The following is a 19,583-nucleotide window of genomic DNA, read 5'->3' on the forward strand; positions in this document are numbered from 1 at the left end:
CAATGAGCAGACAAAGGAGATAATGAGAACACAACACAGGCCTGGGAGCAGTTGTTTCTGATTGTAATTGGCAACAGATGATTATCCCATAGGATAAGGGAGGAGAGGGACTGAGCACACGGACAGAAGGTCAGTGCCAAGGCTGGAGGAGCTGGCAGGGAGAGGAAAAACTGAGGAAATCTGTTCTGGAGAGCAAAAATGGCATTTCTAAAACATGACCTCTGAGAGCAGCAGCTGGGGGTAAAGGATGGGCCCCCAAAGGACAAATCATCAGTTACAGGGGCAGGGGGGACACTCAAAAGGATAAATTTAATATTAATACCCTTTCTGCAGACCCCACTTGGGGGTAAAAAGAGTTTCTGCTTTAAGGTGGGAGCTGGAAAGGACAGAGGGACATAAGGAATGAATAGATCTCCTCTTAGTGTGCAAACTTGATGTGAGTGGCCACAAAAAATGGACTTGTGAACTCAGAGGTGTTTCAGGAAAAGCCTTTCCATGGAGAACACCTGACAAGTGAGACTCCTCTGCCAATCTGTGTGAGGCTCTGCTCTGTCACAACAGCCAGAGGACATGGCACAAGGAATGCTGAGCCTCTCACAGTGAGCCCTGAGTTTTCTGTTTGGCTTTTAACAAACAGGGGGCTGGGCTGGGGAGTGGGAGCTCCCCGTGCAAATGCCTGGAAGCTGAGGAAAAGCTGCTGTTTGTATAAAGGGTAAAGCCAAGCAGGTCCTAAAAACAGCCAAAGAAAGTCAGGAGGAGGTTCCTAACCAGGAAATTCCAGAGAGGCCCAGGAACTCCCTGTGTTATGGAGCTGGTGTGGTGGTGAAGGAATTCTGAGACACTGCACCTGTATCACCCTGCAGGCCCCTCTGGACTCTGACCAGAAGATTCCTGAGGATTTTCAGAGCCTCACCTGGAGCACAGAGCTCTCCAGCACAAATGAACTGCTCCCCGTGCAGGATGGATCCCAGCTTGCTCAGGGCATGCCCAGCCCTGGGGCAGTGCCCAGGTGTGCCCAGCAGCAGCTCCCTGTGCCTCACCTGTCCCTCAGGGCGTGGTTCCTGATCTCCTCCACCAGCTGGAAGACGCGGGACAGCGGCGAGCGGAACACATCCACAGCCAGGAAGTTCTTCTGCCACGGGGACACGGTGGCTTTCACAAAGATCTGCTGGATGTAGGCCACGGGAGCACCCACGTACTGGGGGAGAGCACAGAGTGTCAGGCTGCAGCAGAACCACGGCAGGGATGGCTCTGCCATTCTGCTTTCCCTTCCCACATCAGGGGTGGGACATGGCAGGACTCAGCAGTGAGAGCTAAAGGAGTCTGATTCTCTGTTTGTGTCCTGGGGACCTTAAAGCTCACCCAGTGCCACTCCTGCCATGGCAGGGACACCTCCCACCGCCCCAGGCTGCTCCAACCCCATCCAGCCCGGCCTGGGACACTGCCAGGGGTGCAGGGGCAGCTCCAGCAGGTGCTGAGGCAGCTCAGGCTCAGCAGGCTGTGTCCCCTTCCCCAGGGCTGTGTCCCCTCCCAAGGGCTGTGTCCCCTTCCCAGGGCTGTGTCCCCCTCCCCAGGGCTGTGTCCCCTTCCCAGGGCTGTGTCCCCCTCCCCAGGGCTGTGTCCCCAGGGCTGTGTCCCATCCCCAGGGCTGTCCTCTCCCCAGGGCTGTGTCCCCTCCCCAGAGCTGTGTCTCCAGGGCTGTGTCCCCTTCCCAGGACTGTGTCCCCAGCCCCGTGTCCCTCCCCAGGGCTGTGTCCCCTTCCCAGGACTTTGTCCGTCCCCAGGGTTGTGTCCCCAGGGCTGTTTCCCTCCCTATCCCCGTGTCCCTCTCCCCAGGGCTGTGTCCCCTTCCCAGGACTGTGTCCCTCCCCAGGGCTGTGTCCCCTCCCCATCCCCATGTCCCCCCAGCCCCGTGTCCCTCTCCAGGGCTGTCCCTCTACCCAGGGCTGTGTCCCCAGGGCTGTCCCTCTACCCAGGGCTGTGTCCCCAGGGCTGTCCCCTCCCCAGTGTCCCCTCCCCATCCCCATGTCCCTCCCCATCCCCGTGTCCCCCCAGCCCAGTGTCTCTCTCCCCAGGGCTGTGTCCCTCCCCAGGGCTGTGTCCCCAGGGCTGTCCCCTCCTCAGAGCTGTGTCCCCAGGGCTGTGTCCCCATCCCCGTGTCCCCCCAGCCCAGTGTCCCTCTCCCCAGGGCTGTGTCCCTCTCCCCAGGGCTGTGTCCCCATCCCCGTGTCCCTCCTCATCCCCGTGTCCCTCCCCAGGGCCGTGTCCGCAGGGCTGTGTCCCTCCCCAGTGTCCCCTCCCCACCCCCGTGTCCCCATCCCCAGCACCCACCCAGTCCGGGCGCTCTCCGGGCTCGCCGTGCTGCGGCCCCGCTCCGGGGGGAGCGTAATCCTTCACTGGGGTGCTGAACTCCACAGGGCCTGTCCCTGGCAGTGGCAGCTTCAGCAGGGGGTAGCTGGGGGAACACAACCAGGAACTCTCATTTTGGAGGTACATGGACTTTTTCAGATGGAAGAGATGAAAAAATGACCAGGCCCAGTTCAGCCAAGCCAAGCTGTGCAGGACAGGAGAGCCAGCACAAGGGCTTTGGCCTGCAGGGGGATGGATTGGTACCCAAGAGCCCCTCTCCCCTGGAAAGGGATAACTAAAAGTGCTGGGAGAGAAAGAAGGGCCTGTCCTGAGCTCCTCCACCCACGTTAGCCATGGCAAAACCCACCCAGTATGGCCATGGCTCAGTCACTGTGTGCCCACACAAACCCCACTCTGTACATCCCACTGCCTGCTTCCCTGCCCCACATCCTTCACAGTCCTCTGCTTCTCCTCATTTCCAGTCAAACTGTTTCCAAAACTCGTCAGTGAACTCCACTGATCCTCAAAGCACTTTTAAGAGCAGTAGTGAGACACCAAACCCATGAAATCTTGATCTTCTTGCTGCTTTGCCACCAGCTCCTGTCCCACAGCAGACTTTGAACTATTCAGAAATTGAGAACCTGAGGTTACAGAGAGTTTAGAAAGGGATTTTAAACTCCAAATGTTCTCAAAATGGTTAAAAGCAGATCAGAATTGAACTGGTGGGAAAAGCAAGGCTGCTGACAGAGAGATCCATTGAGAATCTGGAGTGGTCAGCACCAAACTGACCTGAACAGAACTTCAGTATTTTTGTGGCTTTATGATTCCTGATGTGTTTTCCTGTTTGTAGATGAATTTTGTGACAGTATTGACACAATAAACAGAAAGGCCTTGGAATTGTTTTCCTGCAAGGCTCTGCCCACTTCATTAGGGATGAGCCTGGCTCATCAAAGGCCATGGAAGAACAAGGCTCAGAGGAAACAACAAACAGCTGAAAAGAACAATGAAGCCAAGCTTGTCAGATTTGCTTTTTATTGGTCTGACAGAAATGCATCTAATTATTAGCATTTCCTTGTGCAAGGGCAGGGAAGAGAAAAAGGAATAATAAAATCAAGCATAAGTGATAAACAAAGCAGAGCAGGTTCAGCAGATGACTGAGGAGGAATTATTTTTTCCCTAAATGATTTCAGTGTTGGTGAAATCCAAGGAAAACACCTGAGATTCACAGAAGGTGCTTCTGCAGAGGGGCATTCCCTGTGAGGTGGGAGGAGTCACAATTTTCTTTGTAGAATTTGAATCATTTACAATGAGAGACTGTCCAGATTTATTATGATTTTGGAGAGGGAGGGAAGAACAGCCCCACCTCAGCTCCAGGGAAGACACTTCCAGGGTTTGACTCCTCACATTTCTCTGGGCACATCCCTGGGTCACTGCTGCAGGTCACCCTGCCTGGCAGGGGCTGGGCCTGGCTCACCTCCAGAGGTGCCTCCCAAGGCCACCTGTGATCCTGGGATGTGACAAAGAGGACAGGAAAGCTCAGGTTGTTCTGGTTTGGGAAAGGCTCTCTGTAGATGCTCACATCACTGTGCACCCTGCAGCCCCTCTGAAAGCCCAGAGCAAAGCAAACACAGATCCTGGGAGCAGCTGGAGCTGCAGCAGGAACTGCAGCACAAATGCTCATCCAAGTACTTGACATATTTTCAAGATGGCTCAGGGGGCCAAGATGGAGCAGGGCCAGCAGAGCTCCAGGCAAATCCCTCCCTGCACATTCCCCCTTCCCAGAGCAGCCCCAGGCAGGGGGGCTGGAGGGGAGCAGGGAGCTGCCAGCCCTCAGGGAGCAGGGAAGGAGCTGATCCATGGAATTCACACAGCTCCCAGCTCCTTGGGTCGCTGCAGCCCAGCCTGGAATCCCTCTGAGGAGGGAGGAATCTGCTAACAAGGCCCTGCCAGAGGCTTGGCAAGGCCAACACCTGGCAGCAGCAGAGCCTTTGGAGCCTTGGCAAGGGCATCACCAACCTGTCTGTGAGTGAGTGAGGGAGGGTGGCTCTGCCCTGACACAGCCCCAGAACCTGCTCTGGAAAGGAGATTCCCCTGCTCCCCTGGCACTGTGAAATCCCAGAGCAGACTCTGCTCTCTGGGGAGCTGAACAGGAGGAGTCTGACTCAGGTGCTCTGGTTACCACACAAATAGTGCAAACACACAAGAGTGGTATGTTCTTACAGAAATAATTATAAATAAATGTGTACACACACGTACAGCTCCCCAGGGGCTCTGGTCCCAGCCACTTCTGCCACTCTTCAGGAGCTGAACCTGTGTCTCAGTTAAATAACAAACACCTCTTTAACTGCCCTAAACCTGCTGCAGAGTCACCTGGGCCATCTGCAATCCTCAATGAACTAGGAACTGTTCAGAGTGGCACTGGGATGTCAAATTTACCCCAATGGTCACTTTTCCAGTTATCACCTCCTCCTCTCTGGGCTGCTGGCACACAAGGTTGGTGACACCCTCATTCCAGGGAAAAATGCAGATCCCAGCACAGATCCATTCAAGTGGGATGAGGAAAATGAGTGTCCCCTACAAAGGGATTTATGGTAAAACAAGAAAAGTCTCCCTCTGGTTGGAGACTAACTTGCATTTTCAGACTTTAGGACTACAGAGAATGAGTCACAGGGTTTTTTGCTTTGGGTATTAATTTATTATCAAACCCAGAGATGCTGTGTCTCATCTGTCAGTGGCATTAAAAACACTGCACAAGTGTCTGTACAAACCCTTCCAGGAGCAAAGACACCCAAAACAAGCAGAGCAAACTGTGGTGACCTTACCCCCTGCATGGTGCCTGGCCTGAGGCCAGAACCCCTGATGGATAAATTGCAGACCTTGTGCTTTATTTCAGCTTTTAAAAACTGCCTGCACACAAAAATGGTGAGGGGGTTTGACTGATGTGAGGAGGAGAACCCCAGTAACTGAGATGATTTTCTCTGCAGCAGAATTCCACAAGCTCTCCTTGGCTCCAGGTGCAGAGAGACTGATCCACTCTGTCCCTGTGAAGAACTCAGGATACAGGATCCACTCTGGTTTGCTGGAATGTCTTTATTAACCATGAGGAGCATGGAATGGGTCAGAGGAGACCCTGGCAGTGCTGGAGAATGGCTGGACTCCATGAGCTCTCATTTCCCCATGAAAATTTCTCCTTTTCCAGCCTCACCAGTTCCATGATTCTGTGAGTTCCCTGCTCTGTGCCTGTCTCAGTCCAGCTGCACACAGTGCTGAGGGTCCCTGCACACAAATGCTGCCTAAATGAGTTTCTGCCTCAGTGCAGGGCCTCGATTTTCCCCCAGTGGCTCCCTCTGTTTGCAGAGGGGTGGCTGGGATGTGCAATTTCAGTGAAATGCAGCCAGAGAGAGGAGTGCTTCCAAAGAGCACAGACAGCTCCATTCCAGCAGGATTCGGTGCCAAGGACCATCCCTGAGCCCTCACACAGCAAAAGGCACTTCCCAGGAAGCAATCCCTTCACTCTGACCCCACCCTGGAACAGCTCTGAGCTCATTAGCAAAGGCACTTCTGGAGCCACAATTAACACCTCGTTATCAGCACTCAAAGCACTGCAGCTCAGAACAGGAACTGAAGCACCCCCAAAAACAGGGAGCAAGACCTTCAGCCTCACCCCAGCTTTCTGCCAGGACTCTCCTGCCCTCCAGGGCTGTCACCACACTTTTGCCACCTGTCTCTCCCACAGGATCTGCTTTGCTAACGAGCTCCTGGAACTCATTAAAGAAAACAGACTCTTCTGCCTGATGGTGTCTTGGATGGGTTTCTGCAGCCTGGAGGAAACCACTCACGGCAGAATCCTCAGATTTTGGCACTCAGCAAAGCACAAATCCCCAGTTCCCACAGGCTGCCTGCTCTGAGCAGTGACAGGGCAGCTCCAAGTCCCCACCCCGTGGGCTGAGGCCCCAAGCACAAGCAGAGCTGCTGGTGACCCCATCAGATTTTCCCCTCTGCAGGAAATGCTGAATTTCAAAAGGAAATGTTTTGATCCCCCAAACACACCACTCTGTGGGTGAACACTTCCCACTGCAGCAGCAGTGGAGCTGGAATGAGGAGCCTGAGCCCACCCTGGGCAGCCATTCCCAAGCAGGAAGGAGGTGACACAGTGACACACGAGGGACTTTGGTTTGGCTTTGCTGGGTGCAGCTTCCAGCTGAAGAAACGCCACTGGAAAGCTGCACCTGCCAAAGCTGAGCCCAAACACAGAGCTGCTGCTTGCAATCATATCAGACACAGAAAGGTGGGAACCACCTGGCTGGGCCTTGTGGAAGCTTCATGTTCTGCAGGACAAGAGACTGAGAACAAAACTGTCCCTGCAGGTTACAGGGATTGATGTGGAGCAGTGACAAACCAGGGAGCAACACCCTCACTGCTGCTCACAACCACAGAGTTCCAGCCAGGAGGAGTCACCTCTGAGGTTTTCACATGTGAAAATCCTCCCTTGGGCAATGTTCTAACTGAGATGTGTGAGCAGCCCATCACAGCTCAGAGGAAAACCTGGGTCTGTGGTAACACACAAACAGGGGAGGAAATCATCACATTGGGTTTATTTTGCCCAAAGCAGACAAGAGAATGAAACCCTGCAAGACAGAACCTGTACATGCTCATGGGTGCATGGTCTGGGCACAAAGTTTTCTCAGCCCCACAGTGCCCTGCTGGAAATGATTCCAAGCCTGTGTGACATTCCTGGGAGTAAAATTATATCCACCTGCAAACCAGGGATCCCAGCTAGGGTCCATAAGGAGAGCAGGGAACCTACTCCCACACAGGAGTGCCAAGGATGAAACAGAAGAGTGCAGGCTCCAGGGAGGACAGGACAGGCAGGTGTGCAAAGAAAGATCAGCTTTCCTTCTGCCCATTTTTAATTCATGGGTTTGGAGTCCACTACCAGCTGCTTGAGGGTTGCTTTCATCTCATTTATTGCTCCATTATTCAATTAGCTGTTACTTATTAAACCAGATGAAGACAGCTCATTCCTGTTGTTCCTTCTGTCCCACAAAAGGAGGTGACAAAACCAATAAAGTCCAAATAAAGAGCGAGCTTCTGGGAGGGCCCAGAAGAGAGAATGCTGCAAGAGCCCCCTCCCCTGCCCTCCCCAGCCCCGTGTGCACGAACTCACCAGCAGGCCAGGATGCAGAGGGCAGTGAAGAGGATGATGGGGATGGGGTAGGAGGCACAGAGCAGCCCGTGGCTGTAGAACGCCCGCGAAATCCTCTCGCGCAGCCTTTCAGTCAGGGTCATCCTCAGCCCCCTCACCTCGAGGCCATCCCGCTGGGCCAGCTCCAGCACGGGCAGCCCTGCAGCCAAGGCACTGCCTCCAGCTAGGGGCAAAGCAGAGACAACATCAGCCACAGGGAGAGGAACGTGGCCAGCTCGTTCTAGGAACCACCGGCGGTCAGCAGGAAATCCTGCCCGGGCAGGGTGGGCAGGGTGGGGCAGGGGGGCAGAGCAGCTGTGGGTGCCCCTGGATCCCTGGCTGGGACACTTGGATCACCCTGGGACAGTGGGAGGTGTCCCTGCCATGGCAGAGGGTGGCACTGGGTGCCCAGAGCAGCTGTGGATGCCCCTGGATCCCTGAGAGTGTCCCAGACCAGGCTGGGACACTTGGATCACCCTGGGACAGTGGGAGGTGTCCCTGCCATGGCAGGGCTGGGGTAGGGCAGGCAGAGCAGCTGGGACTGACCCTGGATCCCTGGCTGGGACACTTGGATCACCCTAGGACAGTGGGAAGTGTCCCTGCCATGGTAGAGGGTGGCACTGGGTGCCCAGAGCAGCTGGGGCTGCCCCTGGATCCCTGGTAGTGCCCAAGGCCAGGCTGGACACTTGGATCACCCTGGGACAGTGGGAGGTGTCCCTGCCATGGCAGGGGTGGCACTGGGTGCCCAGAGCAGCTGGGGCTGCCCCTGGATCCTGGCAGTGTCCCAGGCCAGGCTGGACACTGGGATTGGATCACCCTGGGACAGTGGGAGGTGTCCCTGCCATGGCAGAGGGTGGCACTGGGTGCCCAGAGCAGCTGTGGGTGCCCCTGGATCCCTGGTTGGGACATTTGGATCACCCTGGGACAGTGGGAAGTGTCCCTGAATGGCAGAGGGTGGCACTGGGTGATCCTTGAGGTCTCTGCACCCAAACCATTTTGGGGTTTTTGATTCTATGAAATGACAGAACAGATCTCAACTTTCCTGTCAGGATGGAGCATCCCTGTTCCATGAGGAACTCAGGATATGCTGCTCCTGTGACAAAAAACACGCCCCAAGTGGCTCTGTGACCAGCTCCAGCTGCCAAAAGCTGCTCTGGGGAGGAGCACAGAGCTGGCAACAATTTCTAGTCACTCCAAGGAGGAAAACTTTGTATTTACTCTCTTCCCCTGCTGTCCAACAGCAGCATTCCAAAAGAAAACACAGAGCATTCCAAAGCCAGTATTCCTTTCTCACTTGGGGGGCTTGCACATTAAAATCTGCCATCTTTATTTGCTTTGTGCTGTGGCAGAGCTCCTAAGAGTGAACAGCAGGAACTGTTCCTGCTCCAAGTCACTTCTCCAAACAGAGATTATCTAAACCAAAATAAACCTGCTGGTTGTAGGACAAATGTTAAAGGAGAATTTGTTGCCTTTTGCCTGGAAGCACTTGGGCATGGGGATGTTTCCACCCCAGCTGGCTCCAGTGTCCTGCCCTCCTACAAAACCCAGGCTGAGCAGCAGCAGACATGTACAACTTCCCTTTGCAGAAAAACCAACTCACACTCGGTCCTTTTCCCCAGACAAAAGCTTTTATCTGGCTCAACAATAGCTACATGTTTCAAATTCTTTACATTTCTGTCTGAAAGGCTTTGCAGCCTTCCCCGGAGCCCCCTGGACACTGGAACACAGCAGAGCCCCTGTCAGCTCAGAGGATGAACCAACAAAGGTAAAAACTTTCCTTTTTCTAATACACAGTCACCTGGGGGTTTAGGTGTGCTCAACTCCTTACTTTTACACAAAATGTTCTGGAATCGGGCATTAGGTGTAATAAAAACACACAGCTGAGCCAGTGAGGCTTGGAGGGGGGGAATATAAAATAAAAAATCCAAAATAAATCCTCATAATACTTTTCTTGTACATTCAATCACTTGCTCCATCATGTTGCCTATATCTGAACCTCAATGGGAATTTTAACCCAGCATTTTCTACTCACACCCCCAAGCTTGGCAAAGCAGGAACAGCCCCAGGATGGTCCCTCTGCCCCCTCCCATCCCACCAGAATCCACACCCAGGGGCTGCTGCCATCCCCAGCTGCTCTGCACAGGGCACACCCCAGCCCTGCACAGCACACCTGGGATGGGGAGCTGTCCTGCCAAGGTGTGCTTGGGGAGGAATGAATGGGAAAGAAGGAAGAATTTACTAAAAATGAGGATTTCCAGCTCTCAGAGCAGGGCCCTAACTCAGCACCAAGAACAAGGGAATCTCAGGCTCCCTGCAGGTGCAGAGAGCAGCTGCTGCATTTCCTGCATTTCCTGCATTTCCCTGCCCTCTGTCGGGCCCTGCAGGGGCTCAGCCACGCTGAGACACCCACTGCTCCAGCTCCAAAGGCCACCAGCCACAGAGGGAGGAGCAGGAGGGAGGCACAGAGCCCAGAACCCACCTGTCCCTCCCAGCAGGGATGGGCTGTGCCCAGCCAGGGCCAGGAACGCTCCTCAGCACTTGAGAGGTGGGAAAACAAGAGCCTGGCTGGGGACAAGGCTCCTTCCCAGCACGGCTGCACAATGGGCTCTAACACCGAGGTCCTGCTCTCCCCTCACATTCCCATGGGAAGAATGGCAGCCTTTGTGCTGCCAGGGGACAGGAGGTCAGGGGAACAGAGCACTTCCTATGGGAAAATCACAGCCCTGGGGAGGCTGCAGCCTGCAAGGGTTAACCCAGCACTGCTGTCACAACAGGGCTTGGAAAGCCTCTGAGCCCCGAGTGGATTGTCCTGCACACAAGGGGTGCTTTCCATATTCAAAAGGCAGAAAATGACATTGCTGAGTGCACTCCCCCACTCCAGCTCTGTGGTACAACAGTGCTGGGAGCCTGACACGAGTTTGTGAGCCAGATTTCAGTCCCCAAATTCTGCAAACTTCCTTCATTTTACCTGTTCTGACTCACTTTGCCCCACTTCTTTTTGCCTGTTTTCCTCCCTATACAACGTTCATTTATAGTTTGAGATTAAAAATTCAGAGGTTATCGGGAACAGACCCCATTTATAAGTGGTATTTCACTCACACTACATATCATTAACATCTCTTGAAAGGCTGGAGTAGCAACAACAAAGATTCAAAGAGAACTCTTGAATAACCTCTGCATGTCAGATAAAGTTATCTGCTCCCAAAACAGGAGCTGACATTCAACATCAGTTTCCAAAATGGTTTTCAGGACATTTTTAAGCTTTTCTGCCTCAGGAGAAGAGCCTCAGTTGCACTCCTGCACCACTGAGTGTGGCTTCTATCCTTTCTTCCTGCCCAAAACACTCCCAGCAGCACCAGACAACAACCTGGTGCTGTGGATGATGAGACAGGACAGGATGTTCCACGTGCAGAGCCATGAAACACAGAGGGATTTGTGGCAAAAAGAGAAAATAACCAAATTTAGAACAAACATGATTTCAAAGTTCACTCCTCCTGTTGCACCCAGCCAAGGGGAGCTCCCTTGCACATGAAGAACAGAGATTCCAAACACAAGGAAACATTTCCCAAGCCCTTCTCCAGCACAAGCCTGGAGAGCTGGGAATGTTCCACCTGCACAGGCACAGAATCCCACTCTGGTTTGGGGGGGAAGGATCCTGAAGGATGTGATGCACACAGGGGGAAAAACATCCTGGGATCCCATCCCTAATTCCCTGAGGGTGTGACACAGTGCAGTGTAAAAAGGGAAACTGTGCTAGGAATTAAGAATGGAATGGAGCAGGGTGTAAATCCAGCCTCACAGGGCTCAGTGGGCATTCCTGCTCTCCCTCCTCATCCTCAGGGACACACAGGGGAGGTCAGAGAGCTCGGGGATGGCAGAGCCTTGGGAAAGGTTTGATTTTATCAGGGAGTGGAGCTGGGAAGGCTTGAGGCAGCCCAGCAGGAAGGGGCTGTCCCTTTTATCCCGGGATAACTCACTGCAGGAAGGGGCTGTCCGTTTTATCCCGGGATAACTCACAGCAGGAAGGGGCTGTCCCTTTTATCCCGGGATAAATCACAGCAGGAAGGGGCTGTCCCTTTTATCCCGGGATAACTCACAGCAGGAAGGGGCTGTCCCTTTTATCCCGGGATAACCCACAGCAGGAAGGGGCTGTCCCTTTTATCCCGGGATAAATCACTGCAGGAAGGGGCTGTCCCTTTTATCCCGGGATAACTCAGAGCAGGAAGGGGCTGTCCCTTTTATCCCGGGATAACTCACAGCAGCAGAGGAGCCCCTGACACACAGATACACAGCCCCAGCAGCAGTGACCCGTGCCCTGAGGCCGGGCTCAGGAGCAGCAGGGACAGCAGGGACAGCAGGGACAGCAGGGACAGCAGGGACAGCAGGGACAGCGCCTGCCCTGCCAAGCTCACATCCTGCACCCCACGTGGTCCCTCGGCAGTAATCTCCTCCTTTTTGTTTATCAATGCAGCCGCTCCACAAGCGGCTGGGGAATCACTTTCTCCTAAAAATACCAGAGACTGATGCAACAGCCCCGTGCAGTTACAGCCCAGAGCCTCCCCACAAACACAGCCTGCAATGGCCCTGTCCCCTCTGCTGGCTGTCCCTCCCAGCCCAGAGCCAGCCACAGGCCCCAGGGACTCACTCCATCCATCCATCCATCCATCCATCCATCCATCACTGGAGCCTTGTGCAAACAGCCTGCCCAGCACACACCTGCACTGCTCTTCCCTTCTACTACAGGTAGCATTCCTACTCATGCCCTTTTCCAATCCTCTCCACCAGACAGGGTCAACATCTCAGCCCAAGCCTCTTGGCTGGAGTATAAAACAGGCAAAATGTTTTTGGGTCATCTGCCTGGACCTGTGCACAGTGTGGGGATCCAGCAGCAGAAGGATGTGGAGCTGCTGGAGTGAGACCAGGAGAGAGGGCTGGAGCCAGGCTGGGAGAGCTGGGAATGTTCATCTGGAGAGGAGAAGCTCCAGGGAGAGCTCAGAGCCCCTGAAGGGATCCAGGAGAGCTGGAGAGGGGCTGGGGACAAGGGATGGAGGGACAGGACACAGGGAATGGCTGCACTGCCACAGGGCAGGGATGGATGGAGAGGGATGGGTGGAGAGGCCCTGGAAGAAGAAGAAGCTGTGGCTGCTCAGTCCTTGGAAGTGTCCCAGGCCAGGCTGGACAGGGTTTGGAGCTGGGACACTGGGACAGTGACAGCGAGGGGCCAGAGGCTCTGCCTCACTCCCAGCTTTGCTCAAATCGCTGCCAGCAGTTTATCAATGTGCTCTGTCCCCAGGTGTCACAGGCTTTGGTACAGATTCCCCAGACCCCTCCAGGCTCTAACCCTTGTGTCCCAGTGGGCACAGCCAGCCCCAGCAGTGGCTCTGGGAACCATGGAATGAGTCCTTGGAGTCCAAGTGCTCCTGCAGAGCTGCCAAGGCCACCAGCACCGATTGTCACACTCCAACTCTCACCCCCCCCTTCCCACAGACACAGGAGGGGTCCTTCAATTAGGGATTACACCCCAGCAATTATCCTCATGCCTGCAGCTGGCTATTTTTGCTTGAATCCCCACCTCCCCACTGCCCTTCCTCAGCACCAGCCCATTTCCAGGCCACCTTTAATTGCTCCAACCAGTTTCTCAACCGAGTCACACGTGCAGCCCTTCTCTGCTTTATGTATTTACAACTTGAACATGCACAGTCTGCTCTGGCACTTCAGTGAGGGGTGAGCCCCCAGAGCCCCTCTCAGCACACCCAGCCCGTTCACAGGGTGTTACTGCTGCTCTCAATACATTCATTGAACCACGATTTTCTCCATCAGACACTGGCACCTTCTTAGGCCTTGGGTTTGTTTTAACTGCACTGACTCAAGCCTCTTATTTGGATAAAAATCAAACCTCAGAGGATTCATGACCTCAGCTGCTTTTCTGCAGCCACAAACAGCCCTGGTATCTTGTCCTAGAAAAAGCAGACTCACCTTGCCAAGGTGCACCTGTGGCACAGCAGCCCCAGCTTTCCACACTCCTTCACCTTGCCAGGTGCTTTTCAGCCATTTCCCACTGGCTGCAGGATTTGGGGATCACTGCTATTCCCCATTCTCTCTATCCCACTCTTTCACCCACACCAACTGCTGGCTCTCCTGCAGGCTTTAAAAACATCCCCAACTTTCCATGTCCCAAATGACACCTCCTAAAGCTTTTCAGGTCTTTTTGAGTCCTGCTGTGAGCACACAGACAGAAATATCCCCTGAAACGACAGCCTGCAAAGCTGCTCTTCCTTTTTGTAGCCTGGCACTACCACCAGTTGCTCACCCAGAGTGAAATGTTGCTGAACATTCCAGTTTTGGGGATGCCAGACATGAAGTTTTCCTCTCTGTTCCTTCCTTTACCACCTTCTTGCATTCCCAGAGTCCCCTGCTGCCCTCAGACAGTCAGGTTTGATTTTTATCTTATTCCTTCCTTTGGGGCATTGCTGCTCTTCAAAGAGGAACAGAAACACCTCTGGGTTTGAATAACCTCACTGCAGGAGTGCTGAAAGCTACAACAAACCAGCACTTTAAGGATTCCTGCCCAGCTCCAGCCCTGCTTTTGTGAGGCACAGTTTGCCTGGGAAGCACCCAGAGCCATTCCCCATCCCAACTCAGTGCAGAATCACTCCTTTCCTCAGCAGAGCAGGATCTGAACCGAGCACAGCTCCTTCCCTGGTTCCTTCTGTCCTGGCTCAAACCTCTCCCTCAGAACAGAAATCAGCATTGGTGGCTCATGATCAATATCAGGAACTAAAACCCAAACCAACCTGTTAAATGTAGGCAAACATATTCTGTCTGTATGGCCTGGTGTTTATTTCTGAAACAGACCAATTCAAAATTCAATTGATGTCTGAATACCTGAACTGCAGCTCTTTTTTTAAGGGATGTGCCACGACAGGTGTTTCCATGCTTCACTCCTCGGTTTGGCAGGGCAGGGACAGTTAAAGAGGCCAGAAACACCTCCAGGAGTGGCCAGGATGGGCAAACATTGTCTGTGGAAGGAACTGCAGCCCCAGGAGCAGACAGCAGTGTCCCAAAACCCTTCCCAGGCAAACCACATCCACATAAACCCTCTGAGCAGAATCCTGCATTTTCCAAACCCACAGCCCATATGGGGTTCAAACCTCCCTCCAAAATCCCCTCAGAAATATCTTCTGAGCACTATTAAACACCCCTGCAGCAAAGTCCAGCTATCAGTGGCAGGAATTTCCTGCCTTACTGTGATTAGAGCTTGTCAAACGAAGTTTATCCATGAAGCACTACCATTCCCCTGAAAAGTTCCTTGTGGAAACATAAACCAAGAGCTTTCCCACCTCTCTGGTGAAGAGAAGGGTTTCCAAACCTCGTGGATTTGGCAGGAAAGCACAAGTGTGTGCCCTTGGCTCTCTGGGGAGCACATTCCCCTCCCCACACACCCAGCCAGAGCTTCAGCCGTGTTTCCACCCCAGACTCTGCAATTCTGGGAGCCATGGCATTGCCAGGGATCCCCTCACAGGCAGGATGGGAGGGATGACCAAAGGGACACAAAACCCCTCAGCTCTGACCATTTACCCACAAAATCAGAAGTAACAATTGAGACACAGCCCTCAGCTGCACTCCCCTGCATGGCTCCCTCAGAAACTCCCCAGAACTTTGATCAGGACAGTTTCCATGGCTCAGAGCTCTGCACTCCCAGATCTTGGGGCTTGTGAAGGGCCCTGAGAGCCCAGAGGACACAGCACCTGGGAGGTGACACTGCCAGCCACCGGTTTTGCACAGCTCCTGGGTCACTGCAGGAACAAGGCTGCACACACCAGTGCCAGGGCTCCCAGCATCACACAGAACCACACATTTTCCTTCCTAATCATCACTTAGGAAGCCAAGCCCAGGAAATCACTGCACTCTTCCTTCCAGAAGGAGAAACGATCCCAACATTCCTGTGTGAGGCAGCAAGTCCCCAAGTCTGACTCGGACATTGTCTTTTGTAAACAAACCAGCTATTATTCCTTTATCACAATGCTCCACACAAGATTAATTCAGATTTAAGAACTGCAGTCCTGCTGCCCTCCCCACTGCCCACCATGCTGAAATCACGCTTTTCCTGGGAGGAAAACTTTATTTTTTCCCAGTTATGCCAAAGACCATGGCTGTTCTGAGCCACTGGGGCTGGGTCTTCACCTGAGGACAGGAATGAAAAGATTCCCTCAGTTCCCTGTTCTGGGCATCGTGGATGTGAGCAGCAGCACTCCCAGACACAGAAACAGCACCATGGAACTGCTCAGTGCTCCTTCCCACCCTTCATGCACTGCACAAGGGGGAGAAAGGGATTCAAGGAATCACAGCCACAGGTGTGAGAGCCAAGGAGTGCCTGGAGAGCAGCTGCTGCTCCTCCTTCAGCCCCAGCAGCCCCCTGTGCCCCATCTCCAGCCACAGCTCCCTGGAGAGTCTCCTGGGGAAGGAGAGAGGGTGCCTGCAGCTGCCTGGCCTGGAAAGGATTCCAGGGCTCAGGATCTGCTGGAAGTGCTGCTGCTCCTCGCCTACTGCATTCCACTACAGGCAGGTAATGCTATTTTTGTTCCCTGAGCTGTACCTGCTCTACTTTTTAAATTCTCATCAGAGAGGGGAAAAAATACAGAGTTTTTGGTGCACACTGATCCAAACTCTGACGCCAGACAGGCACAGCAACCCCGACTGAAAATAGTGTTGAGTAACTCAGTGAGAGCCTAATTCATTCATCACAGGATTCTGACACTTAAAATACTATTTTAACACTCCTGAGACAAACCCTGATTGTTCTTGGCTCTTTTGGGATGTAATATTTAAATGATGATTGGAAAAATAAACGGTGCCAAGTTGTACCTGGAAACAGGGAGCTGTGTCATGTTCAGGGAACATCCCGGGGTGTTTTCCTCTCTTCCCAATCCCAGCCAGCTAATCTCCTTTCTGCATTACACAACAGCTCGTGTAATCCCAAATTTACCACCCCAGTCCTGCCCTCGCAGCTCTGGTTTCACAGAGAGGGAGCTCACGCCTCATCTCTGCCCTTTGAATGAAAAGAAACTTGGTTTGCCTTTCAGCAACCCGGAAAAACACGTGGATGCTGCATTCAGGAAATTCTGGCACTAAGGCCAGAATCTTTCCGGAGTCCTTTCCTCGGGGTTCTCCCAAACACAGCCCCAGAGCTGCCTCAGCATTCCAAAGGCTCCTTGCTCGTTGTATTAAACAGAATGCAAAGCCGTTCACTCTGACTCACAGGGGGAAGCTGACCCCTAAATCGTGATCAAATCCCCAAGCCCAGCGTGGTTCAGGGGCAGGAGAGCTGCTGAGAGCACAGAGCCAGCTCCACAGAGCAGCAAACCCTGCCCAGGGACCCTGCACCGACCCTGCAGGAGCTCTGCACTGCCCCGTCCCACCGCTCCCGTCACATATTCCATCATTTTAACCCTTCCCCCTAAACCACCTCCTGATCCTGCAGCAGACAGGATGAACCCCTTCTCCTCTCTCCCTCCTCACTGTGCACCTCTGGCGCCCCAAAACTTCCTCCGTGTCTCTGTGGATTCCTGGATTTCCATGCCAGGACCCCCAGGACGGGTGATCATCCTGAGGGCAGACTGGCAGCACCGAGCCCATCCCCAGAGAACCGCGGCACCGAACCCTCACGGCACCGAACCCTCACGGCACCAGCAAACCCCACGGATAAAACACTCCGCATTCCCACCCTTCCCTTCACAATTCCCCACGAATTCCCCCCAAAGCAGAGGGGTGTGGGGGCGGGCCGGGACCCTCCTGAGGGGCTGAGGGGGCCCCGAGGCAGGGCAGGGCTGCTGAGGGGCCGTCCCCACACCCGGCCGCGCCGCCCGGCCCCGCTCACCTCACCGGGAAGCGGCTCCTGCCTCACCTCCGCCCTTTGACCTCCCGGCGGCCGCGGCTCTCGTGCTCCGTCGCTGGGGGTTTTTTCCGGCCTGGTTTATTTTTGGATGCGGGATGTTGCGGGGTTTATGAGCTCCAAGCTCGCGCTAATCCCGAGCTTTTCCGCCCGTTCCCGGCCCGGTTTCTCCCACCCCCTCCCGCCCTCCCCCCGCTGCCGCCGCCGCCGCCGCCGCCGGGCCCGACCGCGCGCGCGCAGCGCCGCACGCCGGCCACGCCCCCCGCGTCAGCGTGGCCACGCCTTCCCCGGCCACGCCCTCAAGGGGTTTAATTCCCGCTATGGGCTTCATTTGCATGGCCACGCCCACGCGGGGCGAGCGTGGTGTTTGCATAACAACGCATTATTTGCATAGCCCCGCCCACCGCTCGACCAGGCCACGCCCCCGGAAGCGGCGCGGGGGCGGCGGGAGCACGTGGAGCGGCGAAGGGCGGCGGCGGCACCGGGAACGGGCCTGGCGCGGACAGGGCCGCGCTGCGGGCCGGGGGACAGCGGAGCCGCCCCAGGCACTGCGGGGATGTGCGGCACAGGCGCTGGGAGTCCCCTGTATCACAGGACGGACAGGAGGAGCTGATGGCGGGGATTAGGCATTAGGAGCCGTGGAGCGTCCCGGGGCAGAGCACATCGGGAGGGAGCACCTTGCACCGGGAGCCCTGGCTCGGTGCAGGGGACAGAGGTGGGCACTGGGAGAGACGAGCAGTACCCACAGGCCAAGCATCTCCCCTTCTCCCCCAACAATGGCCCCGCTCTCCTCCCTCCAGCAGGTGCTGGCATGGCGCAGGATGCTGCAGAACATTCCCTGCTCTTCATCTCCAGGGGCTGAGCACCCCCACCACAGCCTTTCCAGGGCCCTCGCAGCTTCACACTCCGATGCTTACCAACAGCCCCTGCAGTTTTTCCCAACATAACACAGCTCCTTCTCCCAGAGTCCTGCACCTCTGTCCCAGCACCCCAGCCTTGGTGGGACCTCCCCTGCGTGCAGCTGAGCCCTCAGGCCAAGGCCCAGTTTCTCAGTGGCACACAAACACTGCCCGAGGCAGTGGCCCTGAGCACGCAGCTGGTGGCTGACCCCAGCAAGGCCATCCTGTCCTGCCACCGATGGCACCATTCCTGCCATCCACTCTCTGGCTGCCCTCTCGCAGCGTCAGCCCCGGAGCGAGCCCTGGGCCCCACCGCGGCCGTGCCGATGGCCTTGGCTCAGCACAGCTGCCCCAGCGTGCCCTGGTGGCCAAGGCCACTGCTGGACATGGGGCTGGGTGATGTCCTCGCTGTGGCTCAGCAGCCCCTGGTGCCATGGCCCTGTCTGAGCTCACAGTGCTGCACGGTGCAGGTTCCAAAGGGCTCTGACCCCAGGAACAGCCCCTGCATGGGGACACGGGGTCAGGCCCAGGCTCCTCAGCCCTGTTCTGGAGACAGGCACTGGCTAAGGGCAGAAAGAACCAGGCAAAAGCCAGCAGTGATGTCACACCGTGATGATGTCACAGTGATGATGTCACACAATGCCCCTGCCGGTTTCAAAAGGGAGAGGCAGAGCCTGGGAGCCAGGCTTTGGGATCTCTCCAAGGATAATCACACAGCTATTACTGCAATTATACACCATTCTGTGCCCATCACAGCTGCAGTGCCAGCTCCTGCTGCTCCTCCCCTCCTCCCTTGGCAGATTGGGACAGCAGCAGTGGCACTGGGCACTGCCACTGCCACCCAGGGGCCACCAGGGACAAGTGGGACTGCAGCACACACATGGCCTGACTCCCCTCCCTCCCTCCCCATGGCTTTGCCACAGTCCATGGAGCCTGCCTGGCTTCCCTGGGCTGCCCCTGAGCAGCAGCCACAGCCCTGAGCATGCCAGGGCTCCCAAACTAAGGAACAGGGCACATTCCCAAACCAGCATGGGATGGCTCACCGAGTCTACGTGGAAAATCAGGAGTGTGTCCCACTGCCAGAGCTGCTATCCCAGCTCTGGAGCTGCAAGAACCTGCCAGGTTGCTCTGGACTCTCACAAGTGTGGGATGTTCTTATCCCCCAGGACAAATGGGATATTCCAGCAGGAGCATCTTCCAGGAGACCTCCAGGTCCCAGCTCTGCTCCCAGGATTGCCTCTGTGGCCATGGGGAAGGC

General features: G+C 55.1%; 1 protein-coding gene across 2 annotated transcripts in view; it reads right to left on the minus strand.

Annotated features, from left to right (window-relative positions):
* Positions 1-17,597, minus strand: part of LOC116993928 (SREBF chaperone) — a 41,872-nt gene extending 24,275 nt beyond the window's left edge. Inside the window, exons 1-4 of one of the 2 annotated variants that reach the window (XM_033055184.1) lie at positions 17,439-17,597; positions 7,517-7,718; positions 2,332-2,455; positions 1,041-1,198 (exon numbers count right to left, since the gene is read on the minus strand). In XM_033055184.1, coding sequence (XP_032911075.1) covers positions 1,041-1,198; positions 2,332-2,455; positions 7,517-7,638 — 404 coding nt within the window. In that variant the 5' untranslated portion in view covers positions 7,639-7,718; positions 17,439-17,597. Of the gene's footprint in view, positions 1-1,040; positions 1,199-2,331; positions 2,456-7,516; positions 7,719-17,411 lie in introns of both variants that reach the window. The other variant, XM_033055175.1, reaches the window with a different exon arrangement.
* Positions 17,598-19,583: the final 1,986 nt, after the last annotated feature.

The sequence above is a fragment of the Catharus ustulatus genome, chromosome 1 (assembly GCF_009819885.2).
Source record: "Catharus ustulatus isolate bCatUst1 chromosome 1, bCatUst1.pri.v2, whole genome shotgun sequence".
Taxonomy (NCBI): domain Eukaryota; kingdom Metazoa; phylum Chordata; class Aves; order Passeriformes; family Turdidae; genus Catharus; species Catharus ustulatus.